The sequence below is a fragment of the Orcinus orca genome, chromosome 6 (genome assembly GCF_937001465.1).
Source record: "Orcinus orca chromosome 6, mOrcOrc1.1, whole genome shotgun sequence".
Classification (NCBI taxonomy): Eukaryota; Metazoa; Chordata; class Mammalia; order Artiodactyla; family Delphinidae; genus Orcinus; species Orcinus orca.
Window position 1 is genome coordinate 50,696,843 of NC_064564.1, and position 16,723 is coordinate 50,713,565.

Sequence of the window (16,723 nt, forward strand, 5' to 3'; positions counted from 1 at the left end):
TTTTAATCAGGTTGTTTGTTTTATTGATGTTGAGTTGTATATGTCCTTTGTATATTTTGTATTTTTTTCCCGTTGAATATATTGTTTGCAAGTATTTTCTCCCATTCAGCCGATGGCCTTTTCATTTTGTTGATAGTTTCCTTCACTGTGCAAAAGCTTTTTAGGTTGATATAGTCCCATTTGTTTATTTTTGCTTTTATTTCCCTTGCCTGGGAGACGGATCCAAAAAAAATATTGCTGTGTCAAAGAGCATACTGCTTATGTTTTCTTCTAGGAGTTTTATTGTTTCAGGTCTTACACTTAAGTCTATAATCCATTTTAAGTTTATTTTTGTATATAGTGTGAGGAAATAGTTGTTTCATTCTTTTACATATAGCTGTGTAGTTCTCCCAACCATTTATTGAAGAGACTGTGTTTTCCCCATTGTAATATTCTTGCGTTTTTTTGTCATAGATTAGTTGATCATGTAAGTGTGGCCTCTTAAACTATCCTCTTTTTTTTTTTTTTTTTGCGGTACGCAGGCCTCTCACTGTTGTGGCCTCTCCCGTTTTGGGGCACAGGCTCCCGACGCGCATGCCCAGCGGCATGTGGGATCTTCCCGGACCGGGGCACGAACCCGTGTCCCCTGCGTTGGCAGGCAGACTCTCAACCACTGTGCCACCAGGGAAGCCCTATCCTCATTTTTTTAAATTCTTTTTTCTGTTTAGCTTGGGTGATTTCCACTGCTCTGGGTTCCAGTTCACAGATCCATTCCTCTGTATCATCTAATCTACTGTTGATTCTTTCTAGTGTATTTTTTATTTCATTTATTGTATACTTCAGCTCTGTTTGGTTCTTCTTTATATTTTCTAAGCCTTTGTTAAAATTCTCACTGTGTTGATGTGTCCTTCTCCTGAGTTTGCTGAGCATCTTTATGATCATTACTTTGAACTCTCATTCGGTAGATTCCTTATCTCCACTTCAGTTCTTTTTCTGAGGTTTTGGCTCGTTCTTTTGTTTGGAATATGTTCCTCTGTCTCCTCATTTTACCTAATTCTCTGTGTTTATTTCTACATATTAGGTAGATCAGCTATTGTTCTGGATATTAGAGAAGTGATCTTATGCAGGAGATGTCCTAGGGGGCCCAGCAGCACACTCTCCTCTGATCACCAGGCTGTATGCTCTAGGGGTGCCCCCTGTGTGGGCTGTGTGGGCCCTTCTGTTTTGGTGGGGCTGACTACTGTGGACACACTGGTAGGTGGCTGGCCCCTGGCCCAGTTGGCTGCCAGGCCCTGCCTTGTGTGGTGGCTGCTGGCCCGCTGGTAGGTGGGGCCTGGTCCCAGGGCAGCTGGTTGTGGGGCGGGGAGTGGCAGTTCAAATTCTTGAGGGGCTGCTGGCTCCTACAAGTATTTCATAGTTCTTGATGCTTTGTTTATTGAGCAATTGAGCATTACATGACTGGTGCATTATTCTTCTACTGGAATCAGAACTTAAACGCACCTAAACATTGATGCAGTGAGCTCCTGGGTTCTTGACCAGCTTGTTTCATGTAGACATGTGGGCAGTGTTGGTGCTTGCACCTACCTCTATTTACTGCATTTCTGTGCATTCCTGGATATCAGGAGCACCTTGACCTCTGCAGAGGAGGGCTTGGCAGATGGAGAGGGTTGAGTCGTGGCCATGTTCCTACTCTCACTCCAGCAGCCAGCAAATCTCAGCTACCTCTCACTGACAATGCACTGTGATCCCCTGCAGAAGCTCATGGCCACCATAGCTGCAACCCTGTCTTCCCTCATCCTTTCCCCAGTTGACCACATGTGCCTTGAGCTGCTAAAGTCCAGGGCCTGGGCAGGACCTGTGCATGGTTGGCTGGCAGCGCAGTGCTGGCAGCAGCTCAGTCATCCCTAGCTCTGCTTTGCCAACCCAGCTTCTTGTTTCTCCAATAATTTGGAACGTACAAGTTACTAACTTCTGAATATTAAACAGGATATGACTGCAAGAGATTTTCAGGGCAAGGTGATAGTACGGAACTAGCTAGGACAAGTTTTTCACATTAAATATAACAATGTAACAAAATGAACAAAAAGTAAAACTATATGTATACCAACTGGCCAAATGGGTGGGTCAACACTACATCCTATATTGTGAGGTATGTATGACTCCTTAAGTTTCATACTATGGATTTCTGTCATCATTTCTTAAATTTGAATTTATTCAATCCTTAAACTCTCTCTTGCTCTCTGTTCTTTTTTTCCTGGCTAATGTTATAACTTTTCCCATATATTACTTAGTAATTGTTCTTAGCCTTAAGTTTTGGGACAAAGATTCTCTGATACCATTTCTTTCATTCATTTTTATTGGATGTCTCTTCTTTGTTATAATTAGCCATTTGGGGATCCACAAATGTTTATGATTCTCATTAAGCCAATGCTCTTAACCTTAGAACAATTCTAAAACTAGTCAGGTACTACTGCAAGCAATAATATTTAAAAGCCGAAAGGAATTCTTGACCTTGGTTTGCTACCTCAACCAGAAGTATTAAATGAGTTTTAAAGTAGCTGTAGTAAAACAAGTGTAGCAATGAGTAAAGTTCAGTAATCATATTAATAAAACAAAGAAAATCTCAAAAATAGTTGTATTATCAGAATTAATTAGATTTATGCTAAAGATGTACCTATTGTTAATAAGGAAAGAAATAATATTTCAATAAAATGTTCTAGAAAAATTGCCTTGCACTCTAACAGAAAGCAATTTAGATTCTCATATCATAGATCAAAAAAGGAAAAAAACTGCCAATGAAATACTGAATTTAATGTAAAAACAGGTGGACAAGAAAGGGCACTGAATACATGTAAACTCAAAAGAGGAATGAATGTGACTAGGGAGAGCCTTGGTTCTATGTCCTAAACAGCCCTTGGAGAAATATACAAGGAACTGTCCAGGTCTTTGTACACAGGAAAAATTAAAAACAAGTGTCCATCAAAAGAATATGGCTATAATTTATAGAAAATTTATGTGTCAATGATTAGAGATATAAAATGATAAATAATGTAAATTACCAATATAAAATTAAAGGAAGTGGCAGATAAAAGAAAATGAAGCTTGATTGTAAAAGTTGATTGAAAAAAGAAATTAAATTAGCAAGCAAATGAGTTACCATTGAAATTCACTACAAAGTGATATGAATTAGAACAATGCTAAATTAATTTTTAGCCAAATAAGCAATGTATTAAATATCTAAGCAATTGTTTAAATCAAATAAGTTAGATATTAAAAATGTTCTTCTGTTTTGTGGCAATTCACCCATTCTTTGAAAATGATTCTCGAAAAACATGAAGAAAAATGTGCATGGGCATGTTAAGCCACAGTCTCCTCCACGTACTATCTTATTTTACTTCTCCACTTCACAAACAAAATTGTGAAGGTAATTGTCTATACACAATGCCCCTAATTCTCTTCCTTGTGTTTGCTTTAACCTACTCCCATCGAGTTTCTGTCTCATTAATTCTACTAAACCAGATCCTGCTAAGGTCACAGTAGCCTTTGTTTACAGGTCTGCTGGGATAGTTCAGTCCTCACCTGCCCTACAAGCACCCCTCCTTCTTTTAAACACACTTCTTCCCTTCAGTTTTCTCTCCCCTGTTCATCCTTGTGTCCTTCTAACTGCACTGCCACTCTGCCTTAGTGCCTGTTGCAGACTCTCCTCTGTTCAACCTTTAATGCTGAGGGTCTGCAGGATTAGGTTTAGGTCCTCTTCTCGTTGTCTATTCTGTTTATAAGTGACCACATCCATCCCCATGCCCTTATTACCAGATACACAATAACTTCAAATTAATACCTCCCCCTTGGCATTTTTTTTTTGACTCAAGACCCATATTTCCAGCTGTCAATAAGACTCTGCACTTATATGTCTTCCAGGCAGCTTAGAAAGGATATACTGTATAATATTATTTTTCCTTTCCAGGATCATTTGTACCTAAAACTTCCAGTGTGAGAAAATTATTTTCCTTTACTTCTCTTTGCAGTGTTTAATATACTTGAAATAAAATGAACAATAATACTGTTTTATGTCCTCTTCCCTGTAAGACTGAGAGTTTCAACACAGTAAAAACTGCATGTGCTTTATTCGCTTGTATTTCTTGATAGCAATTACACTCTGTCATTTAGGTACTCAATTTATATGTATAATCTGAATGGAATGAAGAGTAAATGTTACCATCCATTCTTCAATATCATTTACCAAATAAGTGTTTGAATTTAGAGTAAACAAACTCAAATTTTCTTTGTTAAGAGTTTAATAAATAAAACAAAGTGCAAACTTAATAACATGAAATGAAAAACATGTTTTAAAAATTTTATTACAATGTACAGATGAAATGTAATTTTATAAATAATTTCTAAATATTATAAATATGAGAGATGCAAGAAGGAATAGATAAATAAACAATAAATAAATAAATAACATCAGGGCAGTCATCACTTAGGGACTGATGACCCTATAGCTGAATACTTTTATATATACTTGCTTATTACTTGCTTATTACTACTGACAAGTAATGGCTGAATTAATGCAATAAATTTTGTGGCTAAAGCAGAAATAAGTCTTTTGAAATGACCAAAGATGAATGTGCAAGGGTGATGTGGCATCTTAGTCAATGAGAATCATTTCAAGGTGATCCCAGGTCTCCATTCATAATTCTTAACCTTTCTTGCAAGTTGGTTGATGAAGACAGGGATCTCATGATTTCCACTCTGACAATTTCCCAGGCACAGTCACTGTATTTCTTCTCTTTCAGGTAGAGATGGATTCCCTGGAAGTACCTCTTCACGGCCAGTGTAGGGCCCGTCACTCCCAGGGCAGTTTCTTCATCTCCCATCGCCTGCACCAAGCAGGCGTCCAGGTCCTCCAGCTGCTGATAGAGTCCAGTGCGGAGTTTGTCCAGGAGGGAGGTGTCCCAGGTGGCAGTGGAGCGCTCTGTGTGGAAGAGGCAGAAGACCTGCTGGAGCATCTCGTGGAGGACAGAGGTGGCCTGGGCCTTCGGGAGCTGGCTGCCATCCACCATGTCCTGGGGGAAACCGAAGTCTTTTCTGTCCTTCAGACAGAAGCGAGGGGAGATTCTCCGCATCTGGCCCAGAAGCATGAAGTTCTTCCTGCTAATCCGCACGTGGTTCTGAGACAGGTCGCAGCCCAGAGATCCACCAGGGCCATAGCTGAACACCACCAGGGCGGTCAGTAGAGGGAGCACGAAGGCCATGGGGCAAATGAGGCTGCTGCTGGCCTGGCTTAGACGGGCGTCTGGGGGAGCCTTGGGGGTAGGTTCTCTGATGACATTCTTTCTAAGTATGGCTTTTAAATAGGGAAGACAGTTTCCATTTTCTGAAACTTTCTCTCTACTTTCACTTCCAATTTGTGTTTTCATTTAGATATTTTCTTTTGACCTAAGACGATGTAATCAATCTAAACTCTTAATTTACAATAGAAGTTTAAGTTTCCCAGTAAACTTTGGATGTGTCAATCCAAAAGAATATCAATTAAATGAGAAACTAATTAAAGGCTGAAGTATATGTAGGTATGTAAAGATTCATGCACATACTTATGTACACATTTTATTTTATTATTTTTTTCTTTGTACAATTTATTTTTTTATTTTGGCTGCGTTGGGTCTTCGTTGCTGTGCATGGGCTTTCTCTAGTTGCAGCGAGAGGGGGCTACTTTTCATTGTAGTACATGGGCTTCTCACTGCAGTATCTTCTCTTGTTGCAGAGCACGGGCTCTTGGCATGTGGGCTTCAGTAGTTGTGGCATGCTGGCCCAGTAGTTGTGGCTCGTGGGCTTAGTTGCTCCGTGGCATGTGGGATATTCCTGGACCAGGGCTCGAACCTGTGTCCCCTGCATCGGCAGGCAGGTTCTTAACCACTGTGTCACCAGGGAAGTCCCTGTACACATTTCAGTATGTATAAATATTGCTCTTCTCTGTGTTAGGAACAAAATTTGTCCTTGACTCTGGACTACATTTTTACCATCCTTACTTTATACATAGGAAGTTGGGGTCCCTCATCCCTATAGGTTTCTGTATTTTGTTAAGTAATTACCAGACCATGCATGGTAAATAAGCTGTTTAGAACCAAAGACTGGTTTTGTTTTCTGTTTTATTCAGAGCAGAGGCTTATGATTACTAGTGAATGAGCTTCTCAGGTGTTTCTCTTCTTCCTAGAATGCATTCATTCAAGTTCCGGAGGGTATTCTTCACTGGGGCCACAAGGTCAGGACTAATATACTAGACATCGCCCTTTCTTTCCACCATTGTCTTACAGGAGACCTATAGTGCTCCACAGGCTGGGCCAATACCCTCAGCAGGAATCCTGGTTCTTTTCTGGTGAATGTAGGTATGCAGATTTTAATTCCAAGATAATTAATTGTATTTTCCAGCACCGCCTCACTCACAAGGTAGTTATCACATCTAGTAGCACTTTCCTGGAATGACAGAGTATCCTCAACCCAAACTCTCTGGGGCTCACTCCCTGAGGGCAGGCTCACCACATCCCGAGGAGTTCAGAATTCTACTGTGGAGGGGCTTGTTTCTTTGTTTGCAAAATAATTCATCTTCCAGGACCCGCACCCTTGTCCCTGGAGTGTTCGTGTTAAGGACCCTCTTTCTCAGTGGGGACCTCCTCCTCTCCTTACCTGTGTCCCCAGGTATCAAAAGTATGACCAGCCCGCAGATACTGAAAGCAACAGTTTGTTTTGTCTAAGTAGGTGGAGGAATTATTCAATTGCAATTGTTTCACCTTTAGTAGACAAGTTTTATTTTGCCAGTACAGCTTTTGTTGTTCAACTCTTTTAAACTGTTGAACTTTGTTACGCTCAGAATTTCTGAGTTGGCTATAGGGAATTCAGTGATGATGCTGTCTCTCATTAGAAGTTTATGTCACAGAAACTAGTGACCTTCAGTTGTTCATTCAGTCTACGTATTTCTACTGGGCTTATTTGTTTGTCCATCTCTGCCTCGTGCTCAGAACGCAGAGCAGTGAGGCCCAGATTATGTCAGAGAGAAATAGCCTGGTTTCCTTTACTTATTCACAATGTTTTGTTTTAAATTTAATTAACAACCAAAAAAATTTAGGAACTTTTTTTTACATAGTGATTTACTGGCCATAGTTACTTTCCATTTCATCCTGAGGTTAATAAAATGGGAAGTAAAAGAATGGCAAAGGGGTTTCACCTTATTTTCTATGATTTTCAAGACTTGAGATTTTTTGTTTCTCATTTCAACTTTCCAAGAGAGCAAAACTTGAGAGCTGTTTGTGGGCAAAAATAAAACAGGTAATTCTGAATGTCATGAAAGTGAAAAAAGAGAAGTGACGTTTCTGCTGACAAAATGACAAAGTGTAAGTTAAACCTAAAAAAAGCATCAACCAGGGCTTCCCTGGTGGTGCAGTGGTTGAGAGTCCACCTGCCAATGCAGGGGACACGGGCTCGTGCCCCGGTCTGGGAAGATCCCACATGCCGCGGAGCGGCTGGGCCCGTGAGCCATGGCCGCTGAGCCTGCGCGTCCGGAGCCTGTGCTCCGCAACGGGAGAGGCCACAGCAGTGAGAGGCCCGCGTACCGCAAAAAAAAAAAAAAAAAAAAAAAAAAGCATCAACCAAAGAATAGAAGGAATCATCGTATTTGAAAGATGTTAAGCAGCCACAAAGAGCCAAGTGAGTCCAAAAAATGTCCATGTTGTCCTGCCCTGAAATGGGCTCCCAAAGTGGTGAAGGAAGATAGAAAGACAAAGGACAAAAATTATTTAACATGTAAATTAGAGAGCTCTCTCATCGGTCAATTGGTTACGAAGTCTGTAACCTAAAGCAGAGATTTGAGAGATCTAGGCTAAATTGAAGCCCTTCCCTGCTACCTGAGCAATTCACACACACACATACACACACATGCATGCATGCATGCACACTTCCTGGTTAACTTTGCCAATTACAATATTGGATTACCTTAATAGTTCTCAATTCTATCCAAATAGACTGTCAGTTGGCAACAGTTGTATTCTCTGAAATTCCTTTATGTATGTCTGTGTTCACTCTTACTACTGAGTCAATGTGGAAGGGATGCAAGTGCAGTCATTATTCAAAGGGACATTGAGAATTTTCTCCCAACTGTAAAGTCAAGCAACACGATCTCATACTGGGAATGGATTTGAAAAACTGACAACATACTCTTAAGAAAGAGTTAATGCACCTTCAAACAGGAGCTATTTCCTCTGATTCCCCTTGCATTTCCACACCCAGAATGGCAGGCTCTAAGCCTCCAAGAGTCCTACAGTATGTAAAGCGAATAATGATTCAGGAGGCTTGGCCAGCTGAGCAGCCTGGAGGCAAGGAACACATTCTGACCCTTCTCTCCACACAGCTGCCTTAGCCCAAAGACATGTCCTGCCTGAAGCTGGGAGTATTTTCCCTCTCTAAGATGCAAAGCTAAGGAAGCAGGCTTAGCCAAGTTATTGGTGTCAGTTCTTTCCAGGAAAGAGCCTCTTTTAGCTCCGAAGAAAATGCTAGTGGAAGAAGACAGACTTCTGCCTAGAACAGAAAGAATCCTGCTCTGCAGACTTGGTCAATGTCCTAGTCCATCTTGGCCAGTAAGTGGCGCTCTTCCTCCATAAGTGTTTTAACAGCCTCCAGAGTAAAATGGATCCTGCTTTCCAGTTCATTTTTGCTACAGCTGCTGTCACAATATTGTAACAAGGACATCCCCTCATTCCCAAAAATATTCATCAGAAGAAAAACAATAACCTCTTATATAGGAGTTTCTGAAAAGTCCAGAACTTTCACTCAACTTTTGCTTTTAATTTGTGGCTTTGTACTCTTAAGGGGAAATTGGTGGCCAGAACCACAAAGGAACAGGACACAGCTGTATGAATGGCTGGTGCAGGAAAAGGAGGAGTGAATGAGGGGAGCATACTGCGAATTTCTACATTGGAGAGGAAGTACAGGTATACTTTGCTTTATCGCACTTCACAGATAATTGCACTTTTTACTAATTGACAGTTTATGACAACCCTACGTCAAGCAAGTCTATCGGTGCCATTTTCTAACAGCTTTTGCATACTCCATGTCTCTGTGTCACATCACCTTAATTTTCAGGAGTGTTCAAACCTTCACCGGCAGAAAAATTCTGACTTGCTGAAGGCCCAGATGACCATTAGTAGTTTATAACAATAAAGTATTTTTAAAATTAACGTATGTATGTATGTGTGGTCAGGCCACTCAAGATGGCTGCTCTCTTGCTCTCTGTACATCCCCTGCCCCACCAGTGCCTGCGTCTTCACCTACACCCTATGCACATGACTGACCTCCTTCTGTACTTGCACCAGGCCCCAGCTAGTTAGTTATCTTATCAAAGGGGCGGTGAGGGGCGTGCCCCTCTAATGGTTTCCCTGGTAACTAATGAGCCCACCTGATGTCAATTCCCCTAGAACTGGCAATCTCCCCTTTGTTAGGGGAACCACTGACCAAAGCTGCCCACCCTGGCCAGGCAAGATAGTAGCCACTTGCATGAGTCATCTTACAACAGCAGGTCCTGGTAAGGAACGTGGAACTAACAAGCTACCACCAACCAGAAGATTTCCGGAAAGGTCAAAGAGAGGAAACGCCAGTCCATATGTCCTACCGACCTCCCAGAATCCTTCTTACTGGAATCCATCTTGGCTGAACGATAGGCGCGCCACCAGGAAGGACCCTGAGTCAGAATGATTGCTCAGAGACAACCCGGAAACTAACCCCATTACCATAAAACCTGAGACTGTGAGCCACGTGGCAGTTCTCCTGGGTTCCCTTATCCTGCTGCTCTCCTTCCGAGCACCCCTCCCCAATAAAGTCTCTTGCTTTGTCAGCACATGTGTCTCCTTGGACAATTCACTTACAAGTGTTAGACAAGAGCCCACTCTCAGGCCCTGGAAGGGGTCCCCCTTCCTGCAACACCTTCCCCCCCCAGGATCGAAGACTGCCACCAAGTCTGGCCCACTGCGCACCGCACACGGTGGGGTGTCACTCCAGGACCTTGCTTCAGACGTGTAAGCTCCCCCATCCATTAAACCATTGATGTCTCTGTTGCTGACTCTGGGCTCTTAAGTCTTGAAGCTGGGCAAGCACAGGACTTGCAGGCCTGTGAGGTGCAGCCCAACAATTGGCGGAGCAGCCGGGAGCCCGAGGAAACTGCCATGAGCACAGAGATGTTGGAAAATACAGGAAGGGTAATGGAAAGTTGCAGAGGCTGTCCACTAGCATGCAGGGCCCGAAAATTGCAGGGGTAATCGTGTGGTGGCTGTCTACTAGTTTGTGGTGGCTGTCCTTGGTTAATGGGGGCTGCCAAGAGATATGGAGAACAATGGTCTCTAATGGCTCCGCTGTTGTATCAAAGTGAGCCTTTTGTAATTGGTTAAGCCAGCTTTCTAGAAGGAATTGGTATTTCTCTTATGCCTTTGAGATGTAAATGATCTACCTGGGCTCTCTGGAACTTAATCTTATGTGATCTCTAAGAGTAAAGGAGAAAGAAGAGCTTTTAGGTAAACTCTGTAGAAACAAACTATGTTTGGGGAATGTCTATATAAAATAGTCTCTCCAGATTTTGGTAACTTGAAACTAAACGGAGTTAAATGAAGAGAATTCATTGACTATCTGGGTCATTTCAAATAGGATACTGAAACATTAATTGCTGGGCAGGCCTAAGATTATCTACCCTTGCCTTCTTAGGAGAGAAAGACTAAAGTGTAAGTTTCCAATCAGGAAATGTACAATTACTTGCTTCTTGGTTTTTGCCAGAGATTAAGGTTTTTAAGGGTTAAGATTATAATCGGTTATAATTCTAGTTATTGTAACCAAGTTTATTTATGGATTACATTGTAATCAGGTCTCCTTAACCATGGCTTTTTAAGTCTTCTGTCATTTATAGACAGTGTTTGTTGTACTCTGATGTGTTTGCAAAAGTGCTTCATCTTCAAGAAGATTCATAGGAAGGACTTTTTGACAATAACAGGTCTCTGATAAATGTCAGATTATACCGCTGAACAGGGTAAGAAATTAAGGTATCCTAATGGAAAACCTGATGGCTTCATAAAAAGAAAACAAAAAGATTGGTTACTGAGTGAACTGGTGAATATGGTTATAATTTTTATGGGTTTTGTCTGGAAAGTTGCTGGTATTTATCTGTGTTTTCCAGATAGAAGGAAGCCCTTCCCCTCAAGTTGGTTATGATTTACAGCAATTTTGGTAAACTACACCTGTGGGTAGAATTAAAACATGTTTCTTTTCTCTCTGCCTGGTCCCTCCAGAAATTGGAGACTCGGGTTCTGAGCAGACTTATCAGGTGAATGGGAAAGACTGTCTCCGGGCATGTGCAAGAATCTCAATATTTGGGGGACTAAGAAATCCACTGAGGCAGAGCCTGATGGCAGGCCTTGGGCATGACTTTCCTGGCCTTGAGAAGCCTGTTGGGAATTCAGTCTGAGACTCCTTCTGAGGAGTTCTACCTCAGCCAGTTTGGAGGAGCCTATATAATCAATTGACCAGACTTGTTTTGCAGACAAATTAGTCTTGATTTGTGGAGATGAGGGTAATTTTAGAGAGAAAAATATATGTTTCAGTGGATGTTAAATTCTAGTTTTGCTAATTGAGGTCTAGATTTATTGTGGTGGTCTGGAACTGAACCTACAATACTCTGAGCTATGCCTGTAAGTAACTGTGGTATGTATGAAAATAAAAGAATGTGATTCAGAAAAGCAAGGAGGGGAGGGCAAAAGGAGCCAGATATCAAAATCTGCAAAATAATACTATACATATTTCACTTCAGTTTAGAAAACTAACTTCTCTTCCAGATGTTTATGCAGGCCGCCATTTTGGAACTGAAAATACACATCAGTTACCTTTGATGTGAAGAGTGACTATATTTCAGCCTTCTCCAGAACACTTCACAGAATTCCATTTTTCAGACTGTCATGTTTTTGCAGGTGTTGAGAAAGAAGTGGGAGACTTCACTATTCTGATAGATATCTATATGAAAAAATAAGAAAATAGTTACCATATTTAAGCCCTAACTCTGTGGAAAATAGCCTAAGTGTTTTAAGATGTTAGTTTAGTACAATAATTCTTAGAATATTTTCACTTTATTGTACGTTTGAGAAAACTGAGGCTCAGAGAAGTTAGGATCACACATAATTGCTGGCAGCGTCAAGAGTCACTACAGAACTCTATATTGCATATTATAGGCAATTGAAAAAGTTTCATGTTTTAGAATTCTATTCAGGTTTAAAATATGCTTTGATCCCAAAATTAAATAAACGTCTTGCTCCCTTGTTTTCTTTTTATTGGTGCATACTATTTTATTTCTTTTTTGCTGGTTTCCACCTATTCTTTACCTTAGATATTGTGGAAGAGAACTTCCTTGATCCAGTTTCAGTCTTCCATCTTATGAAGGAATTGTCCCAGGCTATTATACTCATTGCAATTTGGTTATCTGTGCATCCCCAGGAGCCTGTGATTTTCATAAAATTGATGCTCCACATTGAGGAGGAAATATAAATTTAATCAGGAAGAATGCAAATAATGTTAAAGAATAGAAGAATTCTTAGCATACCTATCTTTTCTAGAAAATGAAATTAGATTAAAGTAGTAATACTAAAAACTGTGATAAAGGGAGAAATTAGGTAAACAGATTATTAAATTTCAATTCTGAAATTGAATTATCAGTATTAGATTTAAGATAAAAGATATATCTGATGTTAACATGATGGAAAAACATTTCAATAAATGGTTCTAGGATGATTAGTTAGCAATCTAGGAAGAAATCAAAATAAAATCTCATCTCATACCATATGTGATAGTAAAATCTTGATGGAATGGAGAATTGACAGTAAGATTAGATTTAAAAAGGAGAGAGGAGGCCCACAGTAACCTTGTAAGCTCATGAGAAATAGCTAACCTATTAAAAAAAGTTGGCTATTTTTTAATATATACAAAATTTTAACTTCAGATGAAACAGGACATGGCTACAGAGACTTGCCTGGCAAGATGCCTGAATGAAGCCTGATCTCAGAATTTCCTCACCCAGAAACCAACAAAATAAGGAAAATTAAGTAAAATGTACAAAATACATAAGCAGCCATCAAAGAATGGAAGAGGAATAATATTTGAAAAGTGTTAAGACATGAATTAGGGAGGAACAATGGAATAGCTCATTTTATATGTCAGCTTGGTTAGACCATGGTACCCAGATACTTGGTCAAACACTATTCTAGATGTTTCTGTGAAGGTAGGTTTTACATGAGATTATAGGAATTTGACATTTAAGTCAGTAGACTTTAAGTAAAACATATTACCTTCCATATTACAGGTGGGCCTCATCCAATCAGTTGAAGGCCTTAATAGAAAAAGACTGACCCTCCCAGGAATAAGAAAGAATTCTGCCAGATACTGCCTTTGGACTTGAACAGCAACTCTTCCCTGGGTTTCCAGCTTGCAGCCTACCCTGCAGATTTTGGACTTGCCAAGCCTCTACAATCACCTAAGCAAATTCCTTAAAATATCAATCTCTCTCTTTCTCTGGTTCCCGCTGGTTCCGTTTCTGGAAAACCCTGACCAATACAGGCTGGGAAGCCAAATGTTTCCAAGCCTTCTCCATCTGCTGAATGTTTCCATCTGCCCCTCCTCCAGAGGGGAGAACAAGATAGCAAAGGACAAAAGTCTGTTGAAATTTTACTAAGGCCCTGGCCAACGCCAAGTTGGAGAACAGCAAATCCAAATGTTGAGTGAGTAACCTCAGGAAAAGATTGGAGACACACACACAGTTGCAGGCCCTCCCTGCTACCTTAGCAATTTACACATACTCCCCAGTGAAATACCTCAATGAAGATATTGATTACAGAAATTCCTCTCAACTTATACCAAAATTGATACATTTGAATTTTAAAAAATGTCACTAAGCTCTCAGATACTATTCATTCACGCTTCTTTGTTTCTCTCTTTTGCTACCTAGGCAGAATTTTTACTACTGAGTACAATAGATGTCAAGATTGTTATTCAAAGTGGCAATGAGAATAGTTTTCTATTTAATAATAGTTGAAGTCTCATATTTGGAATAAATCTGTGAAACTAAAATTTTATTTTTGACAGTTGTTTAATGCATTATAAACCTGAGGTTTTCCTGGTTATCATTGAATTCCATGTCCAGGTTGGCAGCTCTGCCTGTTTTGTTGTATGTGGAAGGAGTAATTCAAAGGGAGGCTCTGGTCTGCATAGTGGGCTGTAGGAAGGGAACACATTTTTTGTCCCTTTGCCTGATCCCAAAGAGTACATGCCCTGCCTGAAGCCAGAGACTGGAGACTCTTTCTCTTTGTAACAGAGAGTAAAGAAACAAGTTTATGACAGCATTAGAATTAATTGGTGCCAAGAAGAAGCCTTTTTGTAGCATGAAGGGACATCCCCAGGAAGTGGTAGGATTTCTGCATAGATCAGAGGCCTGTCCTCCAGTCTTGGTCGCTGCTGTTGTTGCACTTAGCCACCTGAGGGCTGTCTTCCCTGAGAGGAGCTTCATCTTCCCACCCATAGCTAAAGTTTCCTTTTAGCTACAGCTACTATTACATCATACTCAGCTGAAATTAAGGAAAGCCTCTCTTGCAGATGTTTCTGCAAAACCTAGAAGTTTTATTTAACTTTTGCTTTCTACTTGTGTTGTTCTGCTTTTTAGGAAACCATTAAGCTGAAAAAACAGCAGAAGGGAGTTGTGTGAATGGTGAAGGGTTTAAGTGAATAAGAAGGATGGTGTGGGAATTTCTACCTTGGAGGGGAAGGAAATATTGTGATATGGGAGTGTATCCTGGAATGATGAGAGGGAGGGAATGTGCCAGGTGCCAGAACCATTAAATAGATAGCATGTTCTTCTGCCATTTATCTAAATATTTATTCCCGTCTCTCAGATATCAATACGAGCCACCATTTCATCTCTGAATGTAAACAAGACACTTCTTTGAAATGACGGATGAAATGACAATTTTTCAACCTTCTCTAAAATTCACGACAGAATTCTGTTTTTTTAGGCTGCCTCCTTCGGAGGTCAGTTACTGAAAAGTAGGTCACAGTTCCTGAGAATTTTATAGAAAGAGACATATAATATTCTCATATACAACTGTCTGAAGGAAAACAGGAAAAAACCTAGTATATTTTAATTCCTTACTCTAATATATGATGCTAAATGCTTTAAAAAGCATGAGTTCATTTAATATTCATAAAAAATCTATAAATATTTTGAACCCATTTTATTTATGGAAAAACTGAGGCTTAGATTAAGTGGGTTTCGCGACATAACACGTGTACAAGCAGAATGGAATTTCAATGAAAAATTTTTTATTGTGAGTTACGGGTGATTTTTTGAGCTTTGTAATCTGGATTTCTGTTATCATTGTTAAATCTGTTTTTTACTCCTGAATTATACACAACACTCTCTTGCTCTATGGATTTCCATGGTTCATGTTATATTTTCAGATGGTTTTGACTATTTTTTCTCCTTTACCTTAAGTATTGAGAAAGAGGTTGCCTGATCCAGTTTCCCACTTTCCTTTTTTGAAGGAAGTCTGTCAGTCTTTATGTTCAGTATAATCTTTGTTATTTTGGAATCCACAGAAGATTGTGATATTCATAAAATTAGGAAAAATTACCAAGTAGTAATATAAAAGAATTCTTTTCGTATCTAGCTGTAATATAAAATGAAATGTGTGTAAAGTTGCTGTAGTAACCAGTGTCACAATGATGAAAGTTAAGTAATGTAACTAATAAAGCCAATAATTCCAGGAAACATTACATTATCAGTAGTAATTAGATTTTTTGATGAGGGATTGAATTAGTTATCTATTCCTGCCTAATGAATTTTTTTAAATGATGAGCAGCTTACTGATATACAAAGTAGTATTAACTTAGATAAATTATCATTGTAAGTAATTAAGTCATGATTTAAAATAAATACAATATTAAACACATTAATATGATTTGCTAGTACATCGATTACATAAAATCATTTAGAAAAAAGATATACTATGTAAAAAGGAAAACTATGCACAGAAAAACTAACCGACATTATTTACCAGATCCCATACTATTTCCTTCTCTACCTCAGAGTCACTAACTTCTCTGATTTACGCTTCTACCTACTCCATTGTGGTTTCCGCTTATTCACTCCACCAAGCCAAATCTCATTAAGGTTGCCAATGCCATCTATATTCCTGATGTGGTATGTAGTTTCAATCCACATCTTCCATGAATCCACTGATTTCTTCTAAGCACCTCATTTTCTTAAATACACTCTTATCACTGTTCTGTTATTGTCCTTGTAATGTATGGCCATTCCACCTCTGTTTCCTTTGTGGCTCTTCTCTCCCCTCCCTTTAAAGGTGAAAGATCCTCAGAATCAATTTTAAGTCTTTTTCTCACTCTTCACTATCTCCCCACACAACTGCCTCCATTTCCGGCTTTCATTTGCCAGATAAGGTATCTCCAGCTACAGCATTCCTTTTAAATTATAAACTCACATCTCCAACTTACAAATGACATTTGCACTTAAATGTCTTCCAGTCAACTAGAGAGGACATCTACTGCTTTTATTTTTATTTCCTGACATTCTCCACTCTTGCTTCTGGTGAGAGAATTCATTTGTTTTTCCTTCTTCTCATTATAGCATTAAGTATGATGATTATTTTTAGATTTCTTTCCC

General features: G+C 39.7%; 2 protein-coding genes across 4 annotated transcripts in view; one reads left to right on the top strand and one right to left on the bottom strand.

The window, feature by feature from the left end:
* Positions 1–15,370, top strand: part of IFNE (interferon epsilon) — a 50,569-nt gene extending 35,199 nt beyond the window's left edge. For all 3 annotated transcript variants that reach the window (XR_007477943.1, XR_007477944.1, XM_033437729.2), the window contains one exon: positions 4,776–15,370. The gene's annotated coding sequence lies outside the window, so the exon portion shown is untranslated. The remainder of the gene's footprint in view (positions 1–4,775) is intronic.
* LOC101275530 (interferon omega-1-like) lies at positions 4,647–5,234 on the bottom strand. The gene has a single exon (XM_004275044.3). The coding sequence runs from the start codon at positions 5,232–5,234 to the stop codon at positions 4,647–4,649; it is 588 nt and encodes a 195-aa protein (XP_004275092.3).
* Positions 15,371–16,723: the final 1,353 nt, after the last annotated feature.